This window comes from Montipora foliosa, chromosome 7 (assembly GCF_036669935.1).
Source record: "Montipora foliosa isolate CH-2021 chromosome 7, ASM3666993v2, whole genome shotgun sequence".
NCBI lineage: Eukaryota > Metazoa > Cnidaria > Anthozoa > Scleractinia > Acroporidae > Montipora > Montipora foliosa.
Window position 1 is genome coordinate 19,799,663 of NC_090875.1, and position 26,890 is coordinate 19,826,552.

Genomic DNA, 26,890 nt, shown 5'->3' on the forward strand with positions numbered 1-26,890 from the left:
ATGGAAGAGTTTAAAGGAAGAGATGCAGCATTTGTGAGCGATTGGCTTACACAAAAGGTCTTCAAAAGGTCTTTTTAAGACGGCAGGAGCCGACGACGATTGTTCTTTAGTAGGGTATGACAGACAAATCCGACGATAGCGTAGGGCATTTGAACACCATTTTGGCCCGAAAGGGCGGGAATTTGAACGATCCAATCTTCAAAAGTTCAAATGCTCGGGCGGGGGTTATGTTGAAGTTTCGAGTTGATCGGCGCATAATCAACAAAAACAAACGGTCAGTTCGCTCCGAACGTGCTTTTGACGTTTTGGTACATGATTTCTGAGCCTTCATCATCCTGTCAGGAACGTGAAATGACCAGATTTAAGATGTGAGGAGCTTGCGAGCATTTCACGATAAATTTTCAATTTTCTCTCCAAACAAGCACTCTGTTCATTCTCAGCTAATCTTCGATGGCTTAAGAACAAGTATTTTAATTTTATTATTTTATGTTACAGGCTGCAAGGTACGTCTGGGAATTATCAGGTCGTATCGTCGCTCCAAATGGAGGTGTCATGCGCACTTCGATTCTTGGCATCCATGACTTCGGTGACATTGATGCAGTGATAGCCAATACAATGGCCGCCTGCAAAGTCACGCACGCAGACCCAAGATGCCTTGCGTCATGTATTGCCGCGACAACAGCGATTGCTTTAATGCTGCAAGGGAGACATGTGACGGAAACAGGGGAATACGATATCGACGCCGTGATCGACGAAGCGTTTAATTACGCGTATGAGACCGCGATCAAGAATGCCGAGGAACATGGAGGCGACTCGCTTGAAACAACACCAGAGGTATCAACGTCAACCGATGAAAGGAACTTCCACTTAAATACTAAAGAATAAATTTAAAGTGGACAAATTAATGTTGGCAGTCAGATTTGTTTGCAAAATTTTCCAAAAAATGTTGGTATCCATAAAAAAATCATCATCAGTGCTGAGTAAAGATGCCGGTCAGTCAGGGAGCTTGAGAGGGGATTGCGCAATGTTGAGAGCACTCTCCTCCCACCAATGTTGCCCGGATTCGATTCCCAGACTTGGCGTCACATATGGGTCAATTGAGTTTGTTGGTTCTCTTCTCTGCCCCGAGAGGTTTTCCTTCGGATACTCTGGTTTTCCCCTCTCCTCAAAAACCCAACATTTCCACTTGATTTACGTTAATTGTTAATTTCAGTTTACAGTTTCCGAAATTAGTGCTCCAGGGCAAGAACGCCTAGACACTTAAATAAAGTTCTTTTCCTTTCCTTTTTGTATAGTGTACCACACAGCTAAATACAATTGACACTTACTGCGTTTTTTATAATTCTGCGAAATTCATCCTTAATCGCCAACGGTCAAACTGCGTTTTGCCTTCCATCAATCAAACTTCAGACGCCAACCACAGATGACGAAATCAATTGATGCGTGACTAACCCACCAGTCAGCATCTTTGGTTCAGGTAGCTCTGAATCCGCTCCACAGATTTTTTTAAAACATTGCAGAATTTCAACTTAGCCTGCGAATCTTTTTTATACAACAAAAAATTGGGGTCACCGAGTCCGTTTTTCGTATATGAGCAACTAAAGTCAAAATATAGGGTGTTTTTGCAAGGCTTTCCTGTTGCCATGGTAACTTGTTACGTCGCAAAAATGACTGCATCTTGTTCAGTAATAATTGATGTTTCACAAGATACCGTAAAGTGTTGTAGTGTCAATCCTTCTATTAACAAGGTCTCTTGAAATGTGGTTGAAACTGGTTTGAGCCACCTTAAATAAAGTTCATCATCATGCTGACCGAACCCTAAGGTGCCAAAGGCAAACTGATCTGTTGTTCTCGTTTTCAGGAAGAACTGAGGAAGTTTATGTTCGCAAAAAATCTGTCTGGTCTGCAGTTGGACGAAAGGGATAAAATAGGCTATACATACAAATGTATGGGATCTGGAATCTGGTCTTTAAAACAAAAGGATTTTCGAGCTTCTTTAGAGGCCGTTGCGTATGAGGTGAGGAAAAATATTTGTGCACATTTTCCATTTGAAATTTGAAGCTCGTGAGGCCCTTTTTAGAAAGTTTAACATTAACAAGGAAGGTATAACTTGGATCTGGAGGGATGTAACCAATTGGCTGTTTAAAAGACATATTGAAGGGAAGAGCCGGATTTGTGATCAAAGTGGGATCTGAACCTGGAGTGCTTGCGGCTTCGATATTTAACAACTATTCACCGAAGTGGAGGTGGCGAGTGAAGGATACTCACGGAGCCGTGAAGTCGCTCGGTAAATATCCGCCACTAGCCACCGACACTGAGGTAAATAGTTGTTTTAGTATGTACTAAAACAGTGAGATAATATAGCACAAAAAGATGATTTCAATATTTTCGGAGGAAAATCCCGGGCGAGTTCGGAGGTGAAAAGCAAAGGATATTCGCAGTTTGAGTAGCCAGTCAGAGCGCGTGCACCTTCAACGCTATCCACTGTTTTAGTATAGAGCGGTTTTCAATTGAGTGTCGAAAGTTATTAGAGAATTACTTTGCTTTTGCGTTACTTCACTCAGTGATTGGTTCAAAGTTCTCGCGCCTCTTTTTCAACCAATCAGAAGTGAAACCAAAACCAATCGTGGCTTGCGCGAGCATATTTTCCCGCTCTTTGTGTCGGCTACGTGTAATTACTTCGAGTTTTGATTGGTTTACTGGATTGTCTCCGTGCTTTTAAATTCGCCAAAGTAATTACTTGTCTTTGGTTTTGGTTTTCCGACACTCATTTGAAAACCGCTCTATACTAAATTAATACATCGTTCAGCGACGGTTCATTTATACCTTGGACACTGTTATGTTAGAAAACGAAAAATTGAGGTTCCACTATATGTACGCGTTTGTTTTTCTTTTTCTCTTTAGGGAGGGGATGCTGATACCAATGGTGCGGTAGCTGGAGCCTTGTTGGGCTGTAAACTGGGTGCCAGTGCTCTGCCACAGTCTTGGCTCAGTGGACTGAAGCATAAAGACTGGCTCGATAAATATATAAACCAGTAAGATGGCACGATTCACTTTCTATTGCAATTGGTTGTGTTTTTCATTAAGCGACAGCCATGTTGATTGGAAAGACCTTAAATAACAATGACCACAACCAGGTTTTCTGAGCCCGCGAGACTGAGCACCCCCACCAAACCATTGTTTTAACGAAAACCGCTGGTCAGCAACCTTGGTTCTGGTCATTGCTGTGTAAGGTCTTCCTGTTGATTGACTCTCAAATTCCCAAACGGACCAACTCGAGTCTCGCCCGAAAATGTCTTTGTTCATTCTTGGCCAGCTTTCCTGTCGTGTTAAAAGGTTAGGGTTACGATTAAGTTAATTTAGGGAGCCTCTTGCTTCAGTTGAATATGTTTTCGTTGCCTTTTTTCTTCGAGATTTCACTGGAAGTGATGCGCGCGAGTCGAATAAGATTAACAAAATTAGCGGTCTATTTTCCCGCCTCCGAGCTCACAGGACATCAAGAACTTCTTTGCTGTCTCGTTCATAGCGTGCTTCTCTCACTTTGGCAGTTTTTTTTTTCGGTGCTATACAAATAAGATATTCAAGTTCATGTTTAAGAACGCGCAAAAAAGTACACACTACATAAGTATAACAGTGCAAATAGTTCTTTTGCAAGTGGAGCGTTTTAACTTATTGGTTCCATTTGCGTTTCAGATTTCTAACTCTCCTTGGCCTAAACGAAGACATTGAAGAGGAAAAAAAGCGCTAGTGTTTAATTTTATTAGATGTTAATCGAATATTTGAATAATTGTCCCAATGAGGTATTTGCGAACCCAAAGAAATTGGACGCAAACGTGTGACATAGCGATGACGACTAGTGGTTCTTGAAGGTTGTATTTTTTCAGTCAAGTTTCCGCCAACGTCTTTGAGGGAGTAGACCTTAGGAACAAAGCTGTAGCTTGAGGGGGCCACAAACATAAATACCTTGCTTTCTTATGACTTCGAGATTATCCTTTTGGCCAGAGCCCAGTGTTTCAAAAAGCCGTTCAATACTAAATCCTCCATTATTATCAAAACCAGTAGAGTGGTAAAACTGCCGTTGGAAATTTGAATCCGAGCCGGTCGATTCTAAACACGTGATCTTAAACAAATTGTCATGTGATCCGAAAAATGTCACGTGATCCAAAAAAAGTGTTTTTTGTTGAATGCCATGACCGCCAACGCGCTTTACACGAACCACGTGACAACTTTTTTATGTCATTTGACGACTTCTGTTGCGGATCACGTGATAAATTTTTTTGGAGCCCACATTTAAAAATTCTAACGGCAGATTTACCACTCTAGTGATTTTGATAGTAAAGACCCACTGAGATTTGAAGTTTGCCCGTCAAAAAAGCAATGGTCTAAGTCAAGCTAATTGAAGAGTGAAAATCGTGTAGCAACTTCTCTTGATTCAGTGGTAAATAGCCTACAATTTAAGTTTCCTGTAATCCAGGATTTATAGCTTAGTCGGACTTGAAACAAGCGGGCCCAGGTGTGTTCCTGTTAACATATCTTTTATAAGCCACGTGTTTGCTACGTGCTGGTGGGGCACCTTTAAGTGATTTCAATACTTTGCCCAACAGTGAGTCCCTTCAACAAAAGTTGAACGGATGTTGAGAAAAAAAACATCTCCTGTCATAACTCATAAGACATTAAATATATTTTAAGCGCTTCTTTTATTTTATCATTCACTGATACAGAGGCTTTGTTTCAAATTCTCATTCTGCTTTAACTAATGACCCCGTAATTGAGGAAACTTTCAGGAAACACAATACAAGAAAAATCTGCTAAGGAAGCAAAATGTTTCAGAAAAAGTTCGGATGCATTTTCCTTCCCAAGTAGTGAAACTTTTCAGGAAACAATTGGGAGTTTAAGCATAGACGTCACTCCAAAATATAACTTATTGCTATCGCAAGTATTTCGCGATTATTCCGTCTTGTTCACCTTATAAAATTCGGGCGAACGATACAAACGGTTTTAAAGTAAAAATAGAAAATGAATGGTTTATTGTTGTATGCTTGTCGTCAAAACCTAAAATATTTGGTGATTTCACCGTGAAATGCACGGAAATTCGTGCTGCACGTGCAGCACATTAACAAATCGAAAGTGGACTCACTCGGCGCGCAATAAATTTTGACCACTGTGATGACGAACATCGTTGTCGATAAGAGTACAGACAACGCTAAACCACTTTCGATTTGTTTTTTACCACAATATTCAACGCCAAAGAAAGTTTTTATTTCAGAGCGTGACCAAAATAATGACACAAAGAAAAAGCAAGCGTTGTCTATAACTTTCTCGCAATATGATTGGTTTATTCCCAAAATCGGCGTTCCTGATTGGCTATTACATTGCGTGACAAATTGACGCGAGCATGACGCGTACAGCGTCTAGACTCTTATTGTCAACTGCAAATTAGCCAATCAGATTGCGAGATTACAAGCAATTGTGGTAATTATGCATCCTCTTTTAACCAAAAATATTTTTGATTTGTGGCGTCGCCGCGGCTGTCGTCTTTGCTTTAACTCCCTAATGTTTGTGATAGCCTGTGTGAAGGCGTTGATCTGCTTGGTAAAGCCGAAGTATTAAGTCACTATTAGTTGTTCTGGAGTGGGTGACAAAATGGGGTGAGGGGTGAGGCAGACATGCCACTCCCTTACCCCTCCCCGCTCTGTCACTCCTAGATCCTCCAGAAATGGCGACCGAATACACGGGGTTTCGTATCTCGCGCTTTATCACCCACAACAACATGTCTCCCCAACTGTTTCCTCGTTTACACGCCGGTTCAAGCTATGGCCGCACACACTGTAGTAACGGAAGCTTGATTCCTATAATCGGAACGGTAATAACAGTTGTCTGACGACATTCTAGCCCGTCCTGGCAGCCACAGTTATGAAGTATCTGAAAAACAAACATCCTGGCGTTGAGAATTATAAAGAAAAGTCAAGAGTTGCGCAAAAGCATACTCGACAGAGCGTGGACGGATCGCTTGCTTCAGTCGCTGTTCGTTTTGTCTCTTCACTCTATCAAAGCGGTTAGAGCCGTGAATCATCGACTACTGGCATGATTTGCAAAATGTGTATCAAGATTAACAATAGCGAGGCTGTGACGTTTTTACCAAAATTAAAATCTTCGTCCCCGAGGCCTCCAGTTATGCGCGAGCGTTGTGTTACGTAGTTTCAAGGCTGCTACTGATGTTGCAACAAGGCTATAATTTGCTAACCTTAAACTATTTTCAAAGCTGGAGTAGACTAGTTGTCGTTATGTGACTTAGGCTGTTACCAATACTACCCCTGGGCTGTTATTTTTTGTTTTAAGAGTAAAGACTATCATAAAGGCGTTTGTTTCAAACTAACCTGTAAAGTGCATGTTCCCATCTCTGGAAGTTTGGGGAGACAGCGCTGCACAAGCCTCGGACAGCAGAAGTTTGGCAAGCAAGCAATTTCAGATGGGCATTGCTAGGTTTAAAAGGATCCATTATTTATTAGAAAATTATCAATTCTTTTACAAGGAAAATTACTTGATGTAAGATTCCAGAGATGAAGAATACTTAACCAGGGAGGTGTATTTAGTCAGCTGGGTGAAATCTGCTGTTTGGCCCTCACAATTCTAGTCGACAAGCGAGAAAGAGAATGATCTACCACGTTCTCAGGGTTCTTTTGTTTCATCTCCAAGAAAGGGGAGTTTAAGATCTACAAGAACGACGTTGACCACAACATCTCTTCAAGTAATAATTGCACTATCATTCGTCTTTTGCGATTATTTCATCTCGTTCAGGCGCCAGTTGTTCAAACGATGGGATAGCGCTATCCGCGGGATAAATCACTATACAGTGAATAAGTCGTAGCGAAACCAATAGCCCATTTCCGAGTTGCTGCATGTCTCAGTTTCAAAGCGAGTCCTGGTACACAACCATTCAAATGGAAATGAGTTGCGTATTCTTGTGCAAATCAAACTCATTTTCCTTTCAATAGTTGAGCACCAAGACTCACTTCGAAACCGAGACAAACAGCAACTCGGAAATGGCCTATTTCGCTATCCAATGGATAGTGATTTATCCGGTAGATATCATTATCCACCTTTTGAACAACTGCGGCTACAATAGGTCGTGCAATGTGGGCGAAATATCCTAAAAATCAATTCGTACGAGTCGTTTCAGAGCAAAAATAGAAAATGAAAGATTCACATTTCTATACTCACCTTGTGGTCAAATCCTCAAATTTGGTGATTTCACATCGTTGTTTATGCAGAAAACCGTTAAAAATTCGCAAAAATGCGTGCTGCACGTGTGGCACGAAACTCTTTCCTCCGTTTTTTAAACAATGATTTTGTGGCGTCGTCGTTTCTTAAACTCCCTAAACGCTCAATAGAGCCGTTTATACGAGAGAAAATACGCCGCGGCTAACTCTGGCCGCGGCTTACGTAAGCCGCGAACACCCCGTATAAATGGTACAAAATCTACGTTCACGGCTTACTTAAGCCGCGGCTTATCCTGGCCGGGAAGTTTATACTCGTATAAATAGTTCCTTTCACGGCTTACGTAAGCCGCGGCTTATTTTCTCTCGTATAAACGGCCCTATTGAGTGGTTTTCGGTTGAGGGTCGAAAGAAAAATAATGAAAATTATTATGCTCAGTGATTGGTGCCACTTTTTCAACAAATGAAAATCGTGCGCATTTTCCCGCGCCTTGAGCAAGTTACACGTATTTTCTTTGAAAATCTGATTGGCTTATCGCGCCGTATGCGTCTGTCGTGAAAGATCCAAGTAATTACAATTTCTCTTTTTTTCCCCAGTGGCAATGCGCACCTACGAGACACTATTTAGGCAAGAGGTTGCTAAACAAACCGTACGCACACCTCAGATTCGTCTGCACAACACACTAAAGATCAGCACCTTTCCCAACGAGTGAGCTGTTTTTATAATGTTTTGATTATTCAACTTATCCTGCATGAGACGTTTGGGCCAAATGTCAAGTCGTGTTCTTATGGCAGCTTTTTTCTTACCGCCAAAGGAAGGAACCGTTTCATTCTTGCCGCGACAGCGTGTGTGTCCTCGTCCATATTAACGGTCTCTAGCTCAACTTTCATGTCCTTGGGCATACATTGCTTGACTGGAATGACTTTTCGCAGGATGACAAGTTTCTTAGTCAGCACGCAAGTCAGTCCTGCTTGGCAACCACGGTCTTCTTTGTCCTGCGTTTTGAAGTAAAATTTAGGTTTGTTCTACGTGTAAATTTTGTTTAGAACCATTTTTCTTCGTTATTAAAATGTACCAACCTTTGTAATAACAGAACCGCTTCTTTCGGGAGCCAGTAAGGTTCTATTGATGATGACCATCAACTGTAGAACTCTTGTAAAATCCACCATAACATGGTGAAAGCTCAGAGGATGGCTCAGAGGACGCAGTTTAAGAACGCTCTGTACCACGCATGCGCATCTTATTCAATTTGATGAGAAGTAACAAGACCAAATCATTTGATTTTTATTGGGGGCGACTAGAAGATAGACTGTTTTGTGGTAGCACTATCGCCAAAACTCGTAATTTCACGTTGGTATTTCGCAAAACACGGACGGAAAAGAATTTTACTCAAAAGGCATGCCGCACGTGAGGCACGTGTTTTCACTTGTAGAAACCGTGACTATTGACTATGGGTGACTAAATTTCCATCGGGTGAAAAACGTGTTCCATTTAACTCAGGTCCGTTCGCCGCCCAGTGATTGCGATTTTACGCGCCAAAATTTAAAAATGTCGCCGTGAATAGCCTGGAGGGGGAAGACCTTTCAAAAGTTGTAAATCGAACACACATTTCCATCGGAAAGTTTCCAACGGGAAAACAGGACTAACTTTTCAGAAGTTCCGTTTATTCCGGAAATTTTCCAGAGTAAAATCTGTTAAATGTCACCACCCTCAGGTCATTGGAAATGGATTAATCCCTTAATTAATTAAGCTTTCTCAAGCCCATGCCGAAAACAAGAGAAACCGGGTTTCGCTTTGGGCATTTCCAAGTTTGAAAAAGCTCTAGAAAGATTAAAGAGTATAATATTCGATAGCAATTTAATGTATTGTACTAGCATTAAACTCACCGGGTTATTGCAAGCTTCCAGTTTTCCAAGATTTTGGCCGAAAGCCTCCTTCAGAGAAAAAATAAGAGTGAAAGGAATGATTAAAGTTTCATCAATACTGTTGTAAGAAAAATCCAGTTTTACTTTTAGTTAAACCGTGAACTAGCGTGGAAATTTTGCTCTTAGCTTCGTAAAACGCACAGCTGCCTCCACCAACAGATGAACTCAAGACATTAAGTGAAGCGGAGAGTTTGTTAAGACAACCCCACCGGGTCGAAACAAAACACAAAGAACTAGATAACCGAGGAAAACATTCTTCCTTTGCAATCACATCTGTAAATGGTTAAACTTTCAATTCGGATAAGGTCAGTACATATCGTAGACCCCGTTTGACAATCAATGCTTCGACGTTACAGACCAAACGCACTATTCCCGGTTTGCCAGTTTGCAAGTTTGCACTTGGCAATTTGCCAAGCCCTGGAAATACGATGCAGACAACCAACTGACTAAAACTCACCAAAGTAATAAGAAAGCTGACAGAGATAAAGAGAAGCACCTTCATGGCCTTAGAAGTTTAACTTAACGATAATGTGAAAGAACTGGAAACACTGAAGATAATGACCCACTTCGAAATGGTATTAGCTGACTTATTTTAATATGTCTCTTTCTTAAAGCTGTGTCTACAGCATATGGACAGCAAGTGGTGAAGTTACGACCGACAGCTAATCTTTGTGGGACCAGCTTGGGGTCGCCACAGATTTAATAACAAGTGCGCGCAATGAAGACACAAATGCTATTGGATTAAGTCAATACACCTGCTAGTTCAAATGCATGAAAAGAGCATTTGGATACCACTGAGAAGAGCGAAACGAAGCTTTTTGGCGGAAAAATAACCCTTTTTCACATTCTTATTTCTCGTGCAAGTAGTTGGGTAAAAATGACTTTTTAGAGTAAAGGGGTCAACATAAAAAGATCCTTTTCACGCCCGAAAAAAATTCAGGAAACCATGCATAACTGCCTTTAATTTAACGGGCGTCCCAGAAAGTGATGCATGGAACTTTCTCTGAGTGGACTTTATAAGTGAATAATATTGATATCATACATGTAGTCAAGGTCAAAATGTGTATTTTGTATATCATGACCTGTTTGAAATTTGAAGATTTTATAAAAGATATTTGAAGTTTGAAGTTTGCTTTGTGACTCGTTCTACAGCTGTCCAATCACCGCTTTTCTTTTCTGGAGCCAGTGCTTATATTCACCTTTTAATTTAAAACTCTTTTTCTACACAAAATTAGCCAAAAAATGACAAACTTTCTATTTTTAATTATTTCTGTCCAGGTCATTACACAAGCAAGGCAAATTATACCTCAAATGAAAGAGAAAGGATAAAGCTTAGTTTTTGTAACAACCAGGAACAATTTTGGAGCCAACAAGTTGTTCCTACTTTCCTACTGCATAACACTTGCATACATTATCGTACAATAAACAGCTTCAGTAAGTCAGAGGGCCTTGATGGAATGAAGCTTAACAAGTGATATATCAAAAGAAAAATGATCCCTATCATATGGGGACGATATCCTGAAAATTTAGCGAAAAAAGAATGAAGATTGAATTTTTTACGATTTTTTTGTAAACGTTCCCAAAAAGGGCAAAATCTGACAAACTTAATATTTTACATTATCTCTCTCCAGGTAATTACACTTAAGCAAGGCAAATTATACCCCAAATGAAAGAGAAAGGATAAAGCTACAACCAGAAACAATTTTGGAGCCTACAAGTTGTTCCTACTTTTGCTACTACATTAATTTATGCATAACAGTTGCATACATTAAGATTTGGCTGAAAAAGAACGAAAATAGAATATTTTATGTTTCTTTTTGTAAACATACCCAAAAGAGGGTGAAATCTGATCCTGGGAGTATAATTTCTTTTGGCCTTGCCCAGGAATTTGTTATGGTGGAAAGCATTACCTCCCATAAAAGATAAGTGAATAGGTTCCCCAAAAGTAGACATTCAACCAATCACCAACCCTGATGGAATGCTGGCCTTCAAAACTGCATAAATTAGTATATATTATAAAATCTATATATTATAAAATCTGAACTCAAATGATGGCACTAAATGAGATTTAGAGCAAATTTGAATGAGTTACAACCAACACAACATAGCACACTTACTTGTGGAACACTGGTTGTAGTGATACAGTCCTCTAGCACTCCTTGTTACACTACATCTGCCTTGAGGAAATACCTATTAAAAAAAAAGGGGGTGGGGTACCCACCACTCACCCCTATCATCTCTTGAGAGATAATATATTATCTTTCAAGAGATGATAGACCCCACACTCAAGACAAAAAGGCATTAGTATGTGATAACAACAGGCAATATGAAAGATAACAAAAAAATAACAATGCTACTGTAATTTTTTTGTGTGTTTTTTTCTTTTTTTTGTCAAATAACACAACAGTACTAACATTATATACCGTTCAACAATATCTATATACAGTTCTAAGTTACCCTGGGGTTCATTTACTTACCAAACTTTCTTTGAAACTGCCTGGAGTGAAACACTTCATAACAGTTTCGTTCACTAGTGAAGTGCATGTGTAACCCCTGACACTGAGGTGCTCTGCAGGAAGTGGTCACCCCAAAGCGACCCCTTCCCTCCCTCACACACACCACACACTGTCTTCTCACGTCCACAACAATTGGACAGTGAACGATATCAAAAGAACCTAATTCCTGTACGTTTTCATTACTGGGGGGAACATCTTGGGCAGGGAAATTACAGATGTCACGTACAAGCTCCTCCCTGTAGGACGCCAGTGAGTAGCTGGCCGATCGCCTAAGAGCTTCATTATCAGGGAACTTACGTTGTTGTTCCTTGAAAAGGATGAAACTATTCACTACAGCCATATCAATTAGATGGAAAAATAAGGTTTTCCACCACGTCATGCACTTCCGCTGTACATTGTGGGTGGCGAGGATCTGATCTGATCGATCCACGGCATTCATGTACTGATTGTACATGTGGAAAACCTCAGGCTGCTGAACAACAGTGGCACTCCAGGTACCACCGGCCTTTCTCTTTCGGCTCACCTGTGTGGTCTCATTTGCATTGCCGGAGGTAGTAATCATTGACACTACCTTGTTGTCAACCCATTGCAATGCCAACACAGGTGCATCCCTCTCCCAACGCATAGTTCCTTTAGGCTTACCTTTGGCCCACACCTTGCCATTCTTCAGACTTGCCAGGAAGTCCCTTCTGCTATCTATAATAGTACCAGTAACAAGGGTTCCACGGTCAAACAAGTGTTTGGCAAGGGTCACAGATGTATAGAAATTATCTATAAATAAATGATACCCCTGGCCGAGATAGTTATGCATGAGGGTCATAACAACATCATAACCAAGGCCATGCTCACTAATTTCCCGCCCCGCCTGCTTACCTATGTAGATATTGAAATCTTGAACATAGGCATTGGAGCTATCGGCCAATACCCATAACTTTATGCCCCACTTAGTGGGCTTATCTTTGATATATTGACGGATGCCCGACCTGTGTCGGGACTTCACCATGCGCTCGTCAATGGCGACATGTTGCCTCGGCTGGTGCAAGAGCTGGCATCTTGTTTTAAAATACTGAACAAGCGCCTCTACCTTACGTAACTTGTTACCAGCAGGCTCGTTCAGGGGGTCCACGATGTGCAGGAAACTCATAAGAGCTTGGAACCGCACCCTGGGCAAGATTGCTCGAGCCCAGAGGCCGTGGTACAAAGAAGCCGTGCTCCAATATTTACTAACGTCCCCGACTACTTTTACTAGCCCAAAATAAATCAACAGAGCTATGAGCCTTCGGATCTCATCAGATGTTGTTTCCAGCCAGCTTCCATCTGAACGGGTGTAACTTTTGTATTCCCCAGCAGCAATTTGGATGTAAGCATAGGTGTTGGTATGCATAACAATACTCTCGACTATTTCTCTAGTAAAGAACAGCTGGAAAAATTCTACAGGTTTCACCATGCTATTCCTGAGGAGTGGACCCTCAAGGTGAATGCCTGGTGTACGAGCAGGGGTGAACTTGGGATGGGGATATTGAGGGGGATTACCTAAATCTGGGTCATCATAGGAGAGGAAAGGCACTGCAGCACTTGCAGCTGCCGGGGCCACAGGAGCACGAACTGCAGGGCCTTTTCCCCGATTGCTACCTCTTCCTTTCCCTTTTCCTATCTGGGGGACTGCGGGCGATGCTGCGCTAGGTACGGTGCGATGTGCAGCACTAGTTGCTGCACGGGTGGAATAAAATGGCCCCGCAGATATAGAAGAGGGCCCAGCAACAGAGCTCTGTACAGAGGTGGCCACTGAAGGAGACATCATCTGACTAACAGAGGCCACCAAATGCCCAGCAGATGTTGCTGAAGTTGTAGTAGAGGTGGCAACTGGATCAGATTGTACATTAGTTACTACAACACTTATCCTGGGAGTTGATTGGTCGCCAATGATCTCGTCGTCACTGAAAGGAAGAGAGTTACATGTTACGAATTTGAAACAGAAATAAGTCACAAAAGAATCCGTGGGTTGAAATAAGTTATAACAAAATTATCATACGAATTTTATAACAAATCTAACAGAGATAAATCAAAAAAGAATCCGTCGGTTGAAGTTTTAGCAAAAAACAAAAATATCAGATTTCAATAACGATCACACACGATCGATTTTGAATTTATCAGGCCTTAAAGGCTGTGCTGTTTTCTTTAAATGGCGATTCGGTCCGTTGTTTTGTGATGCGAGGGAAATTTGTGGGACAAGATCGCCGCGAGTCACCAGCCTTTCTTCTCTTTAGGAGGGGAAATGACAACTAACGACACCGTAAAAATTCGTAAGCCACAAACCCGTCTAAAACGGACACAGTTTGCCCTCCGATTGCACAGAAACGACGAAGACAGCTGTACGTAAAGGTAAGTGAAGTTTATTTCTACATTTACAGCTTATTTTAGCATTTGTAAGCTCAAAGTTAATTTTCCTAGTCAAAGTCTATAAATCGTACACCGAGCTTGGGCTGCCCGTGATTTGACGAAAAATATAAGACTTTTATGTCTAGAGTTTAAACATGGGTTTGTACGCTTGAAGCGAAAGGAGACGAAATTTCATCGCATTTCATGGCCGACCGCGTGCTCTCTCGAATTCGAAGCGACGCTTCAAAATTTCACTGCACAATTAAGCCATCGCTCACCTTGAGTCGTCGCTATAAAAGCCTAATTGGCGATCCAAATCATACTCCTCATCTTCGGTCATCCCCAATGTGTCTACGTCGACACCAACATCGCCAGAACTCTCCTGCAAAACATCTTCCGTGGTGTAAATCGTCTTTCTCGAAGAGGACGCCATGGCTCTGCAAGACAAGAACAGAAAGAAATGAATTCAAATGATCGCGGTATCGCGAGATTGCTTTGTTGCTATGTGAAACTCGGCCTGTGATTGGCTTATTAGAATACTATCAAAACCAATAGAGTGGCTGTAGAGTGGTAAAACTGCCGTTGGAAATTTGAATCCGACGCCGGTCGATTCTAAACACGTGATCGAAAACAAATTGTCATGTGATCCGAAAAATAAAGTCACGTAATCCAAAAAAGGTGTTTCTTGTTGAATGCCATGACCGCCAACGCGCTTTACACGAACCACGTGACAACTTTTTTTATGTCATGTGACGACTTCTTTTGCGGATCACGTGATAAGTTTTTTGGAGCCCGCAGATTTTACCTCTCTAGTGATTTTGATGACGAAATTTAACCTTCATTACATATTCATTCAATTAAAGTTCAGAAAGGGTTTACAAATATAAAATTATTTCATAAAAGTATGTCAGCAGCTGTACAATTTACTTTGAAATCAGTATTTGAATACCACTGAGAAGAACGAAACGAAGCTACTTGGCGGAAAAATAACCCTTCTCAGTTTGTAATCTCTCGTGCCAGTATTTGGATAAAAACGGCTTTTTAGAGTAAAGGGGTCAACATAAAAAGATCCAAATTCAGGAAACCGTTAATTTAACGGGCGTCCCAGAAAGTGAGGCTTGGAAATATCATAGTCTTAAACTCAAAATGTCTATTTTGTATGTGATGACCTGTTTGAAATTTGAAGATTTTTATAAAATATATTTAAAGTTAATTCAGCTGCATTATCACATTATCAAAAAGTCAACCATAATCTTGTTACTTCGCCAAAAGCATAGGTAAAATTGTTTCATGTTCAATGACTTTGAATTCGGCGCCTTGCGGATCTCATCGTGAAAAATTAAAGTTTATCGTAATAAAACTATATATTCATTGAAATATGGCGATAATTTTGATGGTAGCGGTACTGAAAGGGGTTATCATCATAACCGTAACAAATATTGACATGGTTAAAGATTTCTATGGATTACGCAATAAGCTTAGGTCCCTATCAGTTCAATAAACTTTTCCACTTTCTTTATCCTCCGAAAACGTCCCAAATATATTTTGTTGCTTTTAGAACCATTTTATTGAACATTCACTTTTTTATTCGCTTTCTTTGAAAAACGGGAAAAGTGCTCATAGTTTGATCCATGACCAAAGAATGAAGGGGAATGGGTTCGACTGATGCCGGGTTGACGTCACAAATTATCACAATGCAAATCAGTCGGTGACGTCACCCGGTATTAAAATCAGCTCTTCCTTGCGCGGTCGTAGATCAAATTACAACAACTCTTTTTTCACTGTTTAGGTACCTCTAACAGTGACTTTGAAGGAGAGAATTTAGCGAACTCGACAAGTGCAGAGAATTGCTGAGCGAAAAGGGGCTTTTTGAGGTGATGGACACTTTAGTCGGAAGAAGAAGAAGTGGAAGAAGAAGAAGACGATGATGATGATGATGAGTTACAAGAAATAGAGAGGTTTTCAATTGAGTGTCTAAAGTAATTATATTAGCGAATTGTTTTGGTTTTGCATTACTTCACTCGGTGATTGGTTCAAATTTCTCGCGCCATTTTTTCAACCAATCAGAAGTGAAACCAAAACCAAACGTGGCGCACGCGTGCACATTTTCCCGCGCTTTGTGTCGGCTACGTGTGTTTACTTCGAGTTTTGATTGGTTTACAAGATTGTCTCCGTCCTTTTTGATTGGCCAAAGTAATTACTTTGGTTTTGGTTTTACGACACTTGATTGAAACTCGCTCCACTTGACAAAGAGCTTTGCATGGCACTAATCCACGCACCCCCTTCCCCCTTTAACCCCAAGTAAATGAGCGGGGAGATAACAGAGTGGATAGAACCTCCTCACAGACCTGAAGACCTCCCCTGTTCAGTCCTTGAAGACAGTCGCAAACTGAAGGTAACCCTTAAAACTATCCAAAAGCATTTTGAAATCCTTATTCACGTTCTGATCTAAGAGCTGAGTACTCTGTCACAAAAATGGATTGATGCAATGAAATGAATGTTTTTCACGTCTAGAGAGTGCGGAATTAAACGGATTCATATAATTTTTTAGATGGGTTGATTTCCAGTGACGCTACATATTTTCTAAGGGATTCTGAAAACAAAGGGACATTTAAAAATTGAATTGGGAAACATAAAAAACGAAAAAGCAAATGTGTTAATGAAAACCCTATTTATAGCAAGGTGACAGAACTCAAGAGTCGAGAGAGCTACAGCCTACGACAAAATTGTTGAAACACTTTGTAATTCTTTTACCAAATGGGCTCAGAAATTCGCGTGCAAGCAACATTGTGAGGGAAGAGTGAGTCGCGAAAGCTTGAAGTCTGTATCACTGTTCCAAGGAATTTTTTCACAGAGGCTGTAGCCTCAGGTCATTGTGATTAAAAACATTCAACTGATAATGTACAGTCGCTGAATTTTTTACTGCTCATTTTATTTTGTTCTCTGTTTCACTTCAAAACTCGTTTCTACTCCCAATACGACACTACATTTAGCATTTTCTTCTTCTTCTTTTGAACCGGAACAGTTGGTTTTCAAATCCTCGCCCACTACATTCCACCTGGTGGAGGAGCTATGGATTACACGCACTGCATAATGGGAATCTCGAATCCGACGACAGGAACATTGATGACACTTGTTTGTTTGCATTCAAGACCATCCTCACAACCGCATCCGTGGAATACCTATCCAGTAATGACAGAACACGCAAAGTCACACAAACAACGCAATGATTATAACTTTTTATTCAAATCGCTAGGTGACACAGACACACATACACACATACATACATCTTTCAGCACTTTCTTTCACTTCTACCCGATAGGAGCTTTTCAGAGTCAACGAAACAAACAGAACAAAACAACAACTTTAAGAATCTCAACTGGCCGGAGGCAAACCAGTTGACCATTCACACGTGCAGCTGCGAGGTTTAACCAGGGACTACCAATGGTATTACACTCACCTTTGTGCTGCACTCGGCCTTTTTCACCAGTTTTGGCAGGCACTTCTTGATGTAATTCGCACAGCAGAAGTTGGTTGGGCAATCACCTTCGGACCGACACGACTGCAAAAGCAATTATAAAGTTATCATAAACTTGTTAGTTCACTCCAATTTTAAGTACAGCAATATCAAGAGCACTAAATTGTCTTTAGCCTCCTTTTCAAAGCGAATCCAATTAATCCAAATTCGAGAACTTCTTTTCGTAGCAATTTGATTTTACAGGCTGATTTTTGTGTAATTATCCTTTTGAACGCAGAAGGTCCAGTAAAAAGATAGCTTTACACGAGCCCGGATTGGACACCAACCCGGGTCAGCTCAGCGTCGAATTTTACGTTTACACAAGCCCAGGTCGAGTGAGGGTTGGGTCGATTTCGGCTGACCCAGGTCAGTTCCTTTTTCGCTCGGTTGAAAGGGCTAGTAACCACTTGTTAGTTAGGAAAAGGGTGGACGAGCCATGAAATCATCAGAATTATCAATTTGTGTTAACGTGTTGTTATATTCTTTTAGTTTCGCAAGAAGCTGTTTAGTCACTGAGTGATTCCACTGCCAAGTCGACTTTTGTTTTTTCCACACGCTCTTCATGCCCATTCGCCTCCGCCATTTTGCTACAGGCTGCGCATGGGCAAGAACGTTGAACCGCAAAAAGAGTGACGTTCAAACGTTCCCGGGTCAGATGGGCCAGTGTTTACAAGAAGAAAATGAAGAAATTTCAACCCTTCTAGCCGGGTCAACCCGAGTCTCGGGAAGGGTTACCCGGCAAGGGGGGCTGACCCGGCTTGACTACTGTTTTCATGTAAACTCTTATAAACATTTGACTGCAAAAGGGTTACCCGCAGGGGTGATTCAACCCGGGCCGGGTAAAAAGCAACCCAGGGTGGGGTAAAGGTAAAAGGTAAAGTCTCCGCTTACGAGCCAGAAGGCTCATCAGGCCGGCGCTTATCTCCGGTTTCTGTAGCATGAAGCGACTAGGAGTATTTGTACTCCCCCCTGGATGGGATGCTAGTCCATCGCAGGGTTACCCCCAGCATTACGCCGGTACCCATTTATACACCTGGGTGGAGAGAGGCACCGTGAGAGTAAAGTGTCTTGCCCAAGAACACGACACAATGTCCCCTGCCAGGCCCCGAACCCGGACCACTCGATCCGGAGTCGAGCGCACTAACCATGAGGCCACCGCGCCTCGGGTAAAGAGTGACCACTTTTTATATCAGTCAAGAAAATGAGAATACTGTTGCACACGTCACATTGAACACGCCAGACATAAGATACCGTGAGCGCGAATCACAAGCGTGCAAGTTGACTAAAGAGTACACGTTTCGCACGCATTGAACATGCCCGATCTAAAATTTCAACATGCCGCGCTAACAAAACAAATGCTAATTTCTACGACTTTTTACTTCCTCGATGAATATTTTTAGTTTCCAAAATATAACTGGTTTTAAATCAACCTCTGCAGACGCAGATAACAAAGGTGAAATTTAAAGGCGCTAAATGATAAACAAAAAGAGCTCATAAGATATTCATCGTTTGTGCTATCCAAAATGGCGGCCATAAAGTAACGTGAAAACTAATTACTTAAACCATAGTTAATAGATGTAGGCTGGTTATGAAATTTGGTTATGAAACTCGACAAGTTTCTTTGTTTCATGTTTTTGTTCGCTTTTTTGGCCTTGACCCTGCACAAAACCCGACAAAAACGCGCTTTTTTCGGCAGGATAACCAATCAAAAGCTTCGACTAATTTATTCGAAATTAACTTGCGAACCAAAACCAAAAGATTGTGCAGGGTCACGGTCGGTTCAACATCTAATTGCCACTGTATTGTTCCTGCTTTTGAAATTCCCAGGGTTTCATAACCAGTCCCTAGATTAATTAACTATGCTTAAACTCTCTTTCTCTCCTGAAAGTTTCAAAGTCTTACTTGCAATAATCCAGGAGTGAGGCGCTTGCTTCTCGCCTTGAAACTTTCCGCTTTTCCTTCATCCATGTTCACTGTTTCTATGTCATTTTCTGCATCTGGTTTCATACATTGTTTGACAGGGAAAGTCAGCCCTCTGACGGTGAAGGTTTTGGTCATTCTACACACTAGCCCATCTTGGCAATGGCTGTCTTTTGCCACGCCCTATGATAAATTATATGACGGCAGCTCGAGAGAGAATCTATTGCGTGATAAATAGAGGATATTACATGGCCGCGCGGGGATACGAATTTTATCTTCGAGTGCTGAAAGTATCTCTCACGAGTGAGCGAAGCGAACGAGTGAGAGATTTTTTCAGCACGAGAAGATAAAATTCGTATCCCCAAGCGGCCATGTAATGTTGTGTTTATTATATAGACATTGATGAAATGTCTAGATTTAAAACAACTTGTTTTATTCATTTTCGAAATGATGAAAAAGTGTTTACCAACCACTAAAACACGCATGTTGTGTAACATGAAACAAGATATGAAAGTTATGAAAAACAAATCATGATAATGTAAAATTTGCAACAAAAATGTTAATGTAGTAGAGAAGAATTATATTAAAGCACAAAAGTTTCGTACATCGAAGACGAAGCTCGCGTTTTATTGGCTAATCCTGTTCGTTACTATGACGACAGCTATATCCTCACATGTGAAAGATAAAAATGATACGTTCACTGCGCGCGGTGAAGATGTGATTTTTTAGTAAAAGGAGAAATCCTGGTATTTCATCAGTATCTATATAATAAATTAAGTATAATATATGATGAATATTTGAGGGAAACATTCCTTGGTATGTTTTCTCTTTCTTGAACTATCAACCATTTGGCAAATATTTGTAGCTCTTTGAAAACGTCTCCCACTGGCTTCTGGTTTCTAAAATAGCAGCCATTTGTAGAGCAATGCAAAAGGATACGAAGGCCATCAGAAACCCTTGTTTTGAATGCTATATCTTTGAAGCCGACAGAATTGGGTTCAAGATACCATCGGAAAATTTCGGGATCCAAGTTTCAGGTTCTCGGCAAGGCCATATGTTTAAATTTCGCATCAATACATTGATGTTAAAAATGAGAGTATTTTTCTGATATCATCAAAAATAGCCGATTTACTTACTTCTCCTTCGCACACCGCAAGCTCGGGAAGAGCCGAATTTCCCTGAAAAATAAAAACTGTCGAGCATAAATAAGGACTAATTGATCTTATCTTATACCAAGGAAAACTGCAGTTATAGAATCAATTAAAAGAAACTTTGAGGCAATTTAAGCATTTGCTAAGTGGCTCTCATGGGAATCAAAAACTCATGACCTTAAAGTGTGTAACTTGCAACTCTTTTCCTTGGAACAAAGCTGGGGGCCCAAATATGGACAAGAATAAGATCGAAGCTTCACGTGCGGGAAAATGCACGAGTCACGTTATATTAATTTTGCTTTACAATAAAGTTATACGGCACCCTCTGAGTGTAGGTTCTTCCTTGAACGTCCCATAGATTTTCCGACAACAGTTTATCGCCTTCTTTCTATAATAGATAGTTAGATAACTTTATTGAAAAAAATCATATTGCAGCCTACTATAAGGCTGAATTGCATGACTATTTACAAAATTCAAAATTCAAAATTGATAATATTAAAACTATAAAAATGTATTTAGAATATGAAATGAAACAAGGACTCTAAAAAGGTGGAACTATAACGTTTAGTGCGCGTTTTATATGCAACAAAACCACGTTTTCTCAGGTTGTACGGACATTTGTTCTTAGCTGGTAGAAAAGAATTAAGAACAGGGACTGCAAGTTCGGAATTTGATGCTACTGACTAAGATTTGATGCTTTTTATCTAGTTTAGGACATTCATAATCACAGCAAAAGCCATAAAGTACTTTAAGCTTTATGCTAGCAAATTCTTAATTTTCTTGCAACAACTGACCAATACGGCGAGGAAAGAGCTAAGTTGGGTCAAATCACAAGAGTACGTCAAACTCCTGTGGTATTCCAGGTAGGTGTTATTGATAATTACATGATAATTGACGTGTAACGCAGGATTTAGATCGAGGAGAAAAGAGAAAGTAGCAATCTTGCATTAAATCAAAAATATTTACCAGTACGCGGCTTGTGCCGTAGACTGCGTTGCAAATCAGAATGGCAATGATAAAGAAATGCCTCATGATGACAGTGTAAAATGTACTCTGAAAAAGAAAACACATTTTTTCTCAGTGCCTGAGCGGGCGGAATTCGACAAATCCTGCAATCTGATTGGTTCTGGCAGTGGACGGAATTTTCTCACCCGTGGCTGCGTGAGCTTGTCTGATGACCCTAAATTTTTTTGGACACCGAATCCGTTCACACAAAGAAGTTACTTTTTATTAGACAAGAGGTTTGGAAATAGAATTCAAATAATTATTTCTCTTTGAAACGTTCAGATTGTAAGTCGCTTTTGCTACATTCGCTATCAAGCGCGGTGCGAGTCAACAATTAAAAAAGTGATTTCAGAGAGGGAGAGAAAGAAGGAAAAAAAACAAGTTATTTACCAGCTAATGGTCGGCCCGTATAGTGAAAAACTGTGACCTCGGTCTTGAAAAAGCTGCTCTCTGCCTGCTGCCTCGGGCAGTATTTTCAAGACCGAGGTCACAGTTTTTGGCTATTCGGACCTCCAGCTGACAAATAACCTATATTTAATTAGCTCGTTCAGTAGTAAGATGATTACTTTATATAACATTTACGGGAGTTTGTCAGGTTTGTGGGTACTAATCGTGAGCCGATTCGAGATTCTCGCTAACCGGTAAAAGGACAGCCATGTGTCAGTCGAAGTTTTTACCGAAAGCCTCACAAATAGGAAATCAAGATATATAGCAAAGTTTAAACGCCTAAATGTTTGGGGATACAAAATATAATATATGGCAAGTATAGTAGTTAAGGGTACTTACGTTTTAAGTTATGTCCCTGTAGACTCCTCAACCAGACAAACTCAGTAACTTAATTTGCTAGGTTTGTTCCTTTTATAGCAGATGCGTCCGTGTGAGGAGTCTACAAAATTCCCAGTTGATTGGTCTAAATCAAGAAACTTTTTAATGTACGTACGTGAGAGGAAGTTTGTTGCTCTGAGGAAGTTTGTTGCTCTGAAGTAATCAAGCAAATATTGAACGCTAACCACCAATTAGCAAATGCCGTTGAGCCGAAGTTGCCTGCTCTTGACATATTCAATTAGTTCAAATATTGATTGCTAACCACCAATTAGCAAATGCCGTTGAGCCGAAATTGCCTAGCTCAATTAGTTCAAATAAACAGAAGTTACCTGCTCTGGACTAAATTACAATTAGAAGGAATATTCTGCGCGGTGTGTTTACTAGTTGGTGACGGTCTCATAATTGGGTCCAAAGTTTGTGCAGATCACATGAGCACAGCCTAGTTTTGGCCAAGGAATCTAGCATTCTGATTGCTTGTTAATACAGTCGAACCTGTATATAACGGCCCTGTATTAAGCGGCCACCCTGTATTAAGCGGCCAGTTTTCAAAGTCCCGCGATTTTTCCCTCCCAAAACGCTGTATTTGTTACGTGGTATAGGCGGCCACCTCTATTAAGCGGCCGCGAACACCCTGTGGCAGTCCTATGTGTGTCTTTCTTTGTTTCATTTGGGGAATCGCTTTAGTAGTTCAGTTAAAAGATATTGGGATCTGACATATGAACTTGCCTTTCCAAACATGCCACGTAAAACCGTCTATAAATGTCTTTTAATCAAAACGATGTTCCAAAAAGTTTCTTTATTGCACCAAAAAAAATTCTCAAAACGCTTTTAATACCTCTTTTACATTTTGAAGCAGTTGGTGCAAAATTTCACTTTTTTGCCACCATATTTGAAAGTTGAATGACTTCACGAGAATCAACTACATCATTATACTGGGTTGGATGACTAAGCAACGTATATTAACAATTCCCCCTTTCATATTTTTCAGTCTTGTGCTATCCATTCAAGCGCATCCAAGGGGGCTTTTCGGTGAAATGTCTGTTAGTGATATATTCGAAATGAACCGTGATGAAAAAACTATTATCTTGGGAGAAATGGTACCTGGAACTTTCGTAAGATGAAGAAAACTTGATCTTTTAGTTTTCGAAAGGGTACTGAAGTGTCTTTTTGTATGACAAAAGGTCAGCTATCATTTTCGGGAAGCGACATGAGCTCGGAATTTCAGTAGAGTAGTTGTCAATCGCTAAGATTTTTTGTCACTTACACATTGAGCCAAAGAATCTGGGTCCAGTTCCTCAGAAGCCGATTAACGCTAATCTAAGATTAAAAATTAACCAAGCAGTTTATTTCTCTACTCCCAAATGCTGTTCAACGCAGATTTTCGGCAGAACTTTACGAGAAGACGTCAATCTTGAAAAACAAAAATAAGCAAAAGAAACTTTCACCAAAAAGTTGAAAACGTGAAACAAAAGTTTACGCTAATCCTGGATTTAGTAAATCGGCTTTCGAAGAACCGGGCCCCGGCTGCTACTAACCCAACTAAATACTCACTAAATCGGTGATAAAACGATCTGGCATCGTAAGAAACCACTCTCTGAACACTTTGCTTAAAACTTCCTCTTTAATTAAGTGACCATGTTCATTATTAATCAAAAAGATAAAGGCTAAAAGGTTAGCACAACGTTTCGACATCGTCGAGATGTCACTGTCAAGTGAAAGAATAAATTATAGGCCGCATATAAGTACAAAAATTGTTGAATAAATTAAATCAAGAAATGGTTCAGTGACGGTTAAGTGACAGTCACGATTGTTCTACTATACGGATCAATGAAGATCACGTAAATTTGCTTTAACCGAGTCAGTTTGTGTGTTGAGTGATGGAGATTTTTCTTTGATGAACATCATCTCATATATGAGACAGTCAAACTTTGTTTTGCATCAGTTTTTTCAGAATTGTGAAGCATTGATCTACGATTTTGTTTTGTAAACCATGCTTCTTATCGATGTTTGCCAATCGCAGAATATTCTATTACTAGTTCCAGTAATTTTAAGAAAAATTTTCAATGATTTATCTTGTGCTAAGTAGAGTTGAAAATACTCGTTAAAATAATGGCAATAAAAATAAAAATGGTAATCGATCGACCAGATTCTCAAAGGATCCCTTGCGGTCTGGCATAACCAAATGCGGTCCATTTTGCAGAAAATTAATATTTGCGGTGCATTTTCAGGATCCGGATAATTTGCCCTCTGGAGACGATTTCCGTTGCTTAACACCCTAGCCTCTGGCACATCATATCGGGAGTCTATGATCTTTGCACTTAGCTTTCATGAGGAATGGAATTCAATCAATTGCAACTTTTGCTCGCCTCAATTAATTAGTCGAGAACCAACCTGATATCAGGCAATATTTTCAAAGTTCTAATCAACTGGTTCAACATTCTTTTTTAAACCATGCGAAAGGAGTTTTTCGAGGTATTAAGAAAATTTTCGAGAATTTTCGGAAAGATATTCAGAAGATTTTACGTGGGGTCTCCCGGGGAGGGGGGGGGGGGGTACTTGATGTATCCCTGGTTGGGGAGGTGCGGCGCGGCCCCTCATACCCTGACCCTGTTTAAGACAAATATCGCTGATTTTCCTACCCATTTTAAGACAGAATTCCGATTTTTGATACCCTGTTTAAGACATTTAACCCAGTTTAAGACAAAAATTGATAAATCGATACCCTTATTAAGACAAAAAATGATAAATTCGATACCCTGTTCAAGACAAAAATCCCGAAAAACATACCCTGGCTGGACGCACGTCCCCATTAAGTCCTTATAAGGGAGTACCCCCCATCCCCCCCCCCCGGGGGGGTCTGCACGTACTTTGAACAAAAGGTCGTGTCAAGCCGTAAAAAACACGTGGGTGGATCAAGGTTCTCTTGGTATCACTGTATATTGGCTCTCATCTCAGACACTCGAGAACCTGGGTCTCCGAGGATCGGCTAACTTCCGATTCAAGTACTATTAATTTGTCAAGCGTGGGCAACTTCTGCTTGAATGAATTTGTTAATGGGTCGAAAGAAGCAACTTTTGCTCACCTGAACTCACTAATTATTCTAGCCATCATCTAAAGCCATCACATGGTATATCGAGGGTTTACATCAACTCGGGCTGCGTATATTGGACAGATCGTAAGAGCGAGCGAGCGAGCGTGTAGTCTTACTCTCATGAAATTCCACCATTACAGTAACAAAATTGACATAGGTGCAACAATCGACACTTTTCTCCCAGAGCAGTGCGATTACTATGGCTAAATCGGAGAATAGCATACACCGATTTAGGGGTAATATTCTCCGATTTATACCACTAAGACTTTTACCTGTTCACGATTTAAGTCTCCAATTCTAACTATTTTATGCTTGAAGTCTTCGATTTGTTTTTGAAATCATTTTCCGATTCTACGATTTTACCCTAAGATGCTTTGGAAATCATTCTCCGATTCTACGATTTCACCTTAAGATACTTTTGAAATCATTTGCTGATTCTACAAATCTTCCGATCCTACGATTTTACCTAAAGATACTTGAGAAATCAATCTCCGATTCTCTGATTCTACGATTTTACCTTATTCCTGATTGAAATCATTCTTCAATTACTAAAATCATTTTCCGATTATCAATTCAACGTTAATCAAGTCTTGTGTTAAGTGTGAAAAAGAGAACGAACAAACCCTTTCATTGTGTCGTTTTATTTGATGTAGTACATACGGGATCAGAGTGCATGATTTCACGGAATGCACAACTCCCTCAATACATTAGCACTGCTACTTTGAGTTTTACAATAAAAACAGTAAACGCTTATCATAACTCGTTCAAAAATGAAAATTTAAAGGACTGAAATGTGTATTTACTGTAAAGTACTGTCATTCAGTTAATGAAGAGTCCTTTTAGAAAGAGTAATAACCCGAGATTATCATGTACATTGTGGCTATGCCATGCGTTCCACGCCTCCTGTATTGATTGTGAGGCTGCTTCTACAATAACAGCTCACCAAATGTACTTGCTTGATATTTAAGCATCATGCTGAGGATGAGGGGGGGGGGGGGGGAGGGGGGGAAGGGGAAGGCACTTTTTTAAGAGTTTTGATGTTATGCATATTGGGTTGTCCTAAAAGCCGGAATGCCGGAAACCTGGAATGCCAGAACCCCGGAATGCCGGAAATCAGGACCCGGAAATCCTAAAATGACTAATATTTTTCAAGCCTGTAGGTAAGACGCAAAAAACATATTTTTTTTTTATTTGTTGAATTATATCATTAATTATCTGTTACAAAAAAAAAAGGTTAAATCCGGGTCCTCATACGGAATGAAATTAACCTTGACGTCAGCTAGTGAAAAAGAGTAGTTTCGCACAGCGGCAGCCTTCACGGAGTGTTTTTGACAATGTGGTCT

The 26,890-nt window shown here is 40.4% G+C and overlaps 1 protein-coding gene across 1 annotated transcript; it reads left to right on the top strand.

Moving 5' to 3' along the window:
* LOC138010009 (uncharacterized) lies at window positions 1–3,937 on the top strand. Its single transcript, XM_068856979.1, has 5 exons — window positions 1–33; window positions 496–834; window positions 1,862–2,017; window positions 2,905–3,035; window positions 3,694–3,937. Exons 1-5 carry the CDS (start codon window positions 1–3, stop codon window positions 3,746–3,748), a joined length of 714 nt encoding a protein of 237 aa, XP_068713080.1. The 3' UTR covers window positions 3,749–3,937.
* The last annotated feature ends 22,953 nt before the right edge of the window (window positions 3,938–26,890 follow it).

Coding starts and splice junctions, on each gene's coding strand:
- LOC138010009 (XM_068856979.1), top strand. CDS start 1: ATGGAAGAGTTTAAAGGAAGAGATGCAGCATTT. Junction 34..495: donor AAGGAAGAGATGCAGCATTT/GTGAGCGATTGG, acceptor TTTATGTTACAG/GCTGCAAGGTACGTCTGGGA. Junction 3,036..3,693: donor CTCGATAAATATATAAACCA/GTAAGATGGCAC, acceptor TTTGCGTTTCAG/ATTTCTAACTCTCCTTGGCC.